At 52.0% G+C, this 7,302-nt stretch overlaps 1 protein-coding gene across 1 annotated transcript in view; it reads left to right on the plus strand.

Annotated features, from left to right (window-relative positions):
* Positions 1 to 1,944: 1,944 nt before the first annotated feature.
* ADA (adenosine deaminase) overlaps positions 1,945 to 7,302 on the plus strand; it is a gene marked incomplete at its 5' end in the record, with an annotated part of 13,105 nt that continues 7,747 nt past the window's right edge. The window contains 4 exons of the mRNA XM_009581878.1: positions 1,945 to 2,006; positions 5,207 to 5,329; positions 5,479 to 5,622; positions 6,459 to 6,574. Of these exons, the coding sequence (XP_009580173.1) occupies positions 1,945 to 2,006; positions 5,207 to 5,329; positions 5,479 to 5,622; positions 6,459 to 6,574 (445 nt within the window). The remainder of the gene's footprint in view (positions 2,007 to 5,206; positions 5,330 to 5,478; positions 5,623 to 6,458; positions 6,575 to 7,302) is intronic.

Here is a 7,302-nt window from a genome sequence, read left to right on the forward strand (position 1 = left end):
TTGCTTGGTTTTTATATCCAGCGTGAGTGAGTCTCAAGCCTGTAACTCCATCGGAAGGTCACAAGGGCTGTTGAAAACCTCAAGGAGTGGAGCTTGCGTGGTTTTGAAATAGGAATTGGAGCTCAAGAGTGGAAAACGTGCCAGGCGTCCACATCTGGCAATGCAGATCATGTCCGTAGTCTGTTATTTTATCTGCTGCTTCTCATGACATTTAGTCCTCATAAGCAGGATTGCGTAACTCGAGGTGGGGGGAAAGATCAGGTTTTGCCCTATTAAAATCTTCATCCCTGTAGATTCAGATCGTGTCTTAAGGGTAGAAGAGGTGACAGGGATATCTTTTTACAACCTGCTAGCAGTGGCGTCTGTGGGGATATTCACGACCCCTGGGCCAGCTGATTGCAATGGTGCAGGGTCAGTAGCTCAAGCTGCCCTGAGCCTGGCCCCTGCATTTTGCATCCCACCAGCACACGTTTCAGTGGTAGCTTCATGGCCATCCTACCCGAACCCTGTCCCACCTCAGCAATGATGGCCTTTTGCAGCAGAAGTGGTCAATGAAAACGCTGACCGTGAGTCAGAAGATGGGTGACCCTACCTGCACGGCAGGCATCTAGGGCTGTGGGAGGAGGTGGGGAGCAAGGGCATCAGTGGGCATGAGTGCTTGTCCCAGAGGTGGGCATTGCCAGCCCTGCACCGGGAGCTGGGCCAGCGGCGTGGAGCTCACGTCAGCTGCTCGTGGATGCTTCAGAGGAGAGCGAAAGGATCTTGAGGTGGACAATTGTGCATTGCCCCGCTTGCAGGGACCGCTAACTCATTTTTCTTCCAGCTCCTCGTAGTTATTGTTTGATACATACCCTGATGCCAGAGGGTTTGTGGGTTTTAATTAGTAGCCCTGGGCGGTTTAGTTATCCATGCAAATGTCCAGTCCTCTTCTGAATCCTACCCAATTCTTACCCTCTACATCCTGCAGCAATCATCTACACAGGAAAATTTGCACAATGTTATAACTAACAAGAACTTTGTGTATTAAGTTGCTGCTCTACAGTTTCATTAAAAAATAAATTAAATTAAGTGTGTATTTTGTAGGCTATTCCATTGCTTAAAAGAAAACAGTTCTGAAAATATGAAGATCAAGCTGAAACGTTTTACAGCTAATATTTTCCTTCCCAGTTCAGCTTCCAAATTACATTTGTCATGTTCCTCCAAAAGCCCCAGCTGCCTAATGGAAAAAACTTGCTTTTGCTTTTCTGGGGCTCTTTCTCCAAAATCCATTGTTTCAGCAATAATCGGGAAACAGGGTTTCAGAGTGAAGAGATCTGAGTTATTGACCCATTTTTAATGAGTCAAAATTTAAGTGTTTTATTTTGAAACCAGCTTGTTAGCTCTACAGGACAACTCTTGTTCTTTTTATTTCTTACAGCACCTTGTACCATGGGACTGACTTCACGTGTAGGATTAGAAAGCCTCTATGCTCTGATAATACCAAGTAATTAACAATATAGCAGGAGCTGATTCTTGGAGGTGAAGTCAGTTTTTGTTTAATGACTCTTAGCAAATTAGTCAATGCTTGGGTGTCTGTGAATTTAAGAAGGAGCAAGCTGGAAAGCGAAGGTGTTTGGGGTTTGGTTTTTTCACTCTTCCCAAACACCAAACCATGCAAGCTAAGTAAGGATAGGGCAGTTCCTGAAGATTACTGGAAACAGAATAAATTTCTAAAGATCCATTAAATGTGTGAGCTGCAGCAATAAGAAAATATTTAGACAATATTTAAATATTGAAAAATCAACTTTATAATGATGGTGTTTTAAAAACATTTTTGTGCTTTCTTGTCATGACTGTGTCCCTGTATTGGCTGCATTTATACCTGTGTTAGCACCAGCTGCTTGTCTCTAAACTTCTGCTGGAGCTCTAAGAGTACCTCACCAATTTCTCTTTATCTTATTGCAGGTCGAACTTCATGTCCACCTGGATGGAGCCATTAGACCAGAAACAATCTTGCACTTTGGCAGGTAAGTCGCGGGGGGGAGAAAGCTCTGGGAGCTGCAATTCAAAAGCATCAGTCCCTGCTCCCATGCCTTCTGCTCATCCAATTCTCCGACAGGAGAGCTTGTGCTGGCAGGCTGGGAAAGCTCTCTCCCTTGCTGGGCAGGCAGCAAACCTGGCTGGTGCTGGTCTCATCTCTGCACAGACGGGTCCTCTGGCTGCATAATATCAGGTTATTGAGCACATCCCAAAAGGCGATGTTGCAGCAGGGCTGCACTGGTGGCAGGAGCGTCAGCGAGGTGGTCATCGGTCCCGTGAGCTAAGAGGAGCCGCTGTGAGAAAAGTACAGAAGGTGTCTCATAAACAGAGCTGTCTGCCTTTGAAGTGTACTTGGGAAACGGCAGAGCCAGCGTATTCTTGTTTCTTCTTCCACGTTCCTAATTGCAAAAGCAAGTTAAATGAAAGCAGGCTGGGAGCGTCTTCTCGGTGGTGGTGCCGTACCACAGTCTTGGGAGGAAAAACCAGCTTGGGTGCTCCTCCCTGCCCTGCTGCTGCCTGCCTTTGAGCCCCAGACTGTCTGCCTGGTGCTAGCAGTCAAGGAGTCGCGCTCGTGTGAGGGTGCCCTGGGAAAGCGCTTGGCAGTGACTTAGAGAGGTTGTTTCCTTGACAGAGCCCACGCGCATCTTCTTGCTTCAGCTTGTGCGGGTGAATGATTAACTGGGTGCGAGGACCTGGCTCCACGGTTGTAAGCAAAATAAGCTTAAGACTTCTTCCAGTTGTCACTATGCAAAAAGCTAGGGGAGACTAGCAGATTCCCTCAGATCGAGAAAGTGTTAAGCTTAAAGATTTCAGGAAACGGCTCTTGGGCACAACTCTGGTACTTTGGGGAGGAAATCAGTTCTGAGGAGGATGGGAAGTGGTTCTGGCATCCTGTGAGCCCAGCGGACTCCAAGGCAATGCGATCCTAGGGGGAAATACTTTCTCTAAAGCAGCTTTTTCTGCAGGGAGCAGCCACACATTTTGCAGTGCAGTCAGAGTAAAGAAGGTGGATCAGAGATGCCCATCTCATTTGTTGCAGGACATTGGTGCGGCGAGCTGAGTCGGGGTTCCTGCTGGCTCTGCCGGTGCCGCTGGTGGGCTGCAGGGCTGGAATACAAGTCCCGATGGACAGAAGAGTCGGTGCTGACTCCCTGGGGCTCTGCGGGGTCCCTGCTGCCAGCAAAGGACAAATGCCGGTGTAGTGCCCCAGGAGGGTTGTAGGAGCCCTGAAGCCATCTGAGAATCTGTGCCTCTCTCTTGCTTAGGGCAGAAACCTTCATTGCCCGAGCGTGTGCCGAGTTCCCTCTTATTTTTAAATAGCCCTGGCATCCCCCGGAGCTGCCAGCCCTCGGTGGAGCGAGGCTGTGCTATTCATGGGTTCTAAAGCTCACACAAACATAAAGGCAACGGGGCAGCGTAGGAGACTGTAGGGGACTGCCTTAATAACCTCACCCTGGACACAGAAAGCTGCTTGTGGTCTATTTTTAAAGGTAAAGAGCTGGAAATAAATTTGCCAGGTGGTGGCTGACCACATACAAATAACCCGAAGCTGCTGGGATGCACAAGCCCCCTTGGGCAGTGGCTGAACTCTGCTGTTTTTAGAAGCTTCGGCTCCAATTCTGCAAGGTCTGGGTCAGGCTTTGCACCCCCGCCCTGCCCAGCCAAAGGGTTTAGAGCCGTGGCAGACCCCTCGTGGGACTGGATGTCCCCAGGAGAGGTGCCCTCTCCGCGGTGGGATGGTGTGCGTGGTGCTGCCCGTGGCTGGAGGTAGCTCTGGGCAGGACGCCGTGGTGTCGGCGGGCACAAGCAGCTTTGCTGCAGGAAGGCTCCCAGCTGCCAGGCGGGTTGGATGGGGCAGCAGCAGCTCCCAAAGCCACGGTGGCAAGATCCACCAGACCCCCTCAGTCGGAGACCTGGCTCCAGCGTCTCTGCGCTATGGATCATCATCCCAAAGCGCTGTCGCTGCCGGCTGGGTGGAGGCAATCCTTTGGGAAGCACACGAAAGAGGTGAGGGAAGTGATTTTGGTGTAGGAAACTTTCCCTGGGCAGGTGGAGGAAGACGTGGGCTGGTTCTTGGAGCAGAGACCGATGTGTCAGTGCCATGGAAAGGGCAAGGCGGGGAGGAAAACTGATGCCTTGGCAGTAGTGAACGTCCCCTGCCGAGCGCCAGCATCGGTGCAGATTGCATGTGAAGGCTGAGCAGGGAATGAGCAATGTGTGCTGGGCCCAGGAGCGGGGTCCTTTGGGCTGCTTCCCTGCGGATTGCTCATCGGGACAGCTGCTGGCATCGGGACGCTAAAGCTGTCTGTGGTGTTTTGTCTCCGTTAGCAGAGAGATCTATCAATCGGCTGTAATTCATTGTGGCAGGAAAGAGGATTAAAAACAAATGTCTAGTTATTATTGCTAATTTAGGTTGGCATTCATGGGCAGAGTGACAGCCTGTGGAGCGGGGGTGGGAAGCGTGCAGCATCCTTGGCTGGCAGCCCCCTCGAGCCCTGCTGTCACCCCACCGGGGACACCTCCACCCACCCGGGACTCAGGTGCTCCAGGGACAAACAGCTTCTTCCCCCTTGGAAGAGTTTCAGTGGGCTTTACCACCTCCATCCCTTTGGTGAGAGCCGATTTTGGGACTGCTGTTTGCTCCTGCGTGAGAGGTGTCCCCATCAGAGAAGATGTCACCACGATATTTGGCTTGGGAACCGGCTCGCTTGCAGGAGCTGCTGGCATTAAACCCATGAGCCACGACACTTTTGCCTGCGTGATTCTGTGCCTGGGAGCATCTCCGCGATTTTTCAAGCCTTTGAGCCTGCATAAGTGGAAATTAACGTTTCTAAAGAATTTTGGCAATTCTGCTGCTAGGACTAGGAGGTGCTAAGGAATAACCCAGAGCCCCTTTAGATTAACTCCTTCTTAAGCTTAAAATGTGCTCTGGCTGTGTTCCTGCCGGGTCAGTCTGGGCTTGTATTTCGATTTGTTTGTGCTTTGCCTGTATTTTGGATTGCCTCCCTCCCCGCTGAGATTCAGGGCTGCATCTGCGAGGAGATTTTGGAAGGACAATGTGTGCCGTTTCTTTTCTGTGAAGAACTAGAGGTTAATGCTGCCAGCTCGGGACGCAATTGCTGTACGGAATGGACTGTTTAAAAATGCAATAGCCTTCCCCATCAGTAACGCGTGGTTTTATTTCCAGGAAAAGAGGAGTTCCTCTCCCCGGCAGCACTGTTGATGACCTCCTGAAGCATGTCAGCTACAAAACACCACTGACACTTACCCAATTTCTAGAGAAGTTTAATCACTACATGCCTGCCATTGCGTAAGTACCCCGCTTTTTGATTCTTCCCCCTCAACCCTTGGCAGGACCCCTTGGCTAACGTTGCTCAGCCTTGGAGGTCACCTCGCCCGTCCCCAGTGTGCCCCGAGGGTGACGAGTCCCGGTGACGGGTCCCACTGCCGTCCCCGCAGGGGTGACCGTGAGGCGGTGCGGAGGATCGCCTACGAGCTCGTGGAAATGAAAGCAAAAGAAGGTGTCATCTACGTGGAGGTCCGGTACAGCCCTCACCTCCTGGCCAACTGCCGCGTGGATCCCATCCCCTGGGGCCAAACCGAGTGAGTGATCCGCCGTGCCGGGGAGCTGGTGGGTGGCCGGTCAGGCATGGAGAAGCCAGCGTGTGTTCAAAGTCTGGTGTAACCAAACCTCCCCTCTCCTCCAGCACAGCAAGCGCCGGCACTCTTCCACCTCTCTTCCCCATCGATAGGATTTTTCCTCTTACGATATCGCTGCGTGCTGCTGTGTTTTAACATCCCTTGCTTTGGGCACCTAATTCTGCACGTGCAGAGCAGCTGTGCCTAAACTTCTGGCTCAAGCCACTCTCTGTGCAAGGGAAAGCAGCATTCAGATGTGGATTGCCTGCCCGCAAAATGTGAATTTGAGCTGGCAGAGACGGTGGGCAGTGTTGGAGGGGGCTAGCGATCCGATCCCTTCTTTACCCGTCATCCCCACTATGATGTGTGCCTCTGATTAAATCAGTGCTGAGCTCTGTGGCCCCTTACAAAATGTGCTGTGATGGGCGTTGAGCCCCCGTGCTCGTCCCTGCCCGGCTGCAGGCAGTTGCGTGCCCTAATGAGATGCTCTGGCAAGGAGCAGGTTCCTCTGCTCAGGCAGGATTGGCATCCAGTTCCCCGAGGCTTTTTGAAATCTTACTATCATCTTTGCATGCCTTTGTGCCCGACATCTTGTAAATCTGTGCATGGCATGGGTGTAAAAAGTGCTCTTCGGCTCTGGGCGGTCTTTTCGGGCTCCTCTGGATGTCAAGGCGAGTGGGACCCTGGACAGCCTGGGTTTGCATGGGGTGTCCCGTGGGGATGCTGGGCTGGACCTGTGGCTCCTGCCTGCTTCCCTGGTGGGTGTCCGGCCCCTCGCTGACGGCTTTTCTTCCCTGCAGGGGAGACCTCACTCCAGACGAAGTCGTTAACCTCGTAAATCAGGGACTACAGGATGGAGAAAGGGATTTCCGCATCAAAGCCAGGTCTATTCTATGCTGCATGCGCCATATGCCAAGTAATGTATTGCAGCTCCCCTGCTGCTCTGCTCCCCTTCCCTGACGCGTGGCGGGGGGTGACGTCCCCTGGGTTCAGGTCCCCGCAGAAATGTGGGGAAAGCCCCGGTCCCGTAGCCCGGGGTCCGATGTAGGACCAGACAGTGCTGAGAAGGAGAAGTTTTTTTTCTTGGTGGGGGTCCTCTGCTCCCTTCACTCTGCGGAAAGGGTCAGCTGGATGCAAGAGTGGGGGTCTCTGGGTACAGCCAGTATGTGAAGGGTCTTGCTAGAGAGACAAAGCGGGCTCTTCTGTCCTCTCCTGGGGGAGGTGTGGTTTGTGCTCATACCTCACTCCTGCCTGAAGGCTGAAGCTCTCCTTGGGCCAGTTGAAGCCATTGCCACAGCGAGCGGTTGCATCTGCCACGACTGTCTGGTGGGTCTGAGAGCAAACAGTCACGGGAGGAGGACCAGATCTCACACTTTCCTTGCTCATGGTCCTGCTGGGAAAGCAGCCTACTCCTTCACTAGCCTGGACCGAAGGTCAGCCAGAGAATCCGCTGGCTGCAGTCTCTGCTGGTTTAAGCTGAAAACACAAGTAAAATATACTTAAGTCACATATATAAAATGTTTTTTATAAAATCAGCAGCTCTGAACTTCATCGGTAACAGGTGCTGTGACCCAGAATAGGAAGAAAACCTCATTTCCAGTGTTTCATTGGGCTGCTGGGTTCTGCGAGCATCTTTCTCTAGGG

Source organism: Fulmarus glacialis, unplaced genomic scaffold (assembly GCF_000690835.1).
Source record: "Fulmarus glacialis isolate BGI_N327 unplaced genomic scaffold, ASM69083v1 scaffold5447, whole genome shotgun sequence".
NCBI lineage: Eukaryota > Metazoa > Chordata > Aves > Procellariiformes > Procellariidae > Fulmarus > Fulmarus glacialis.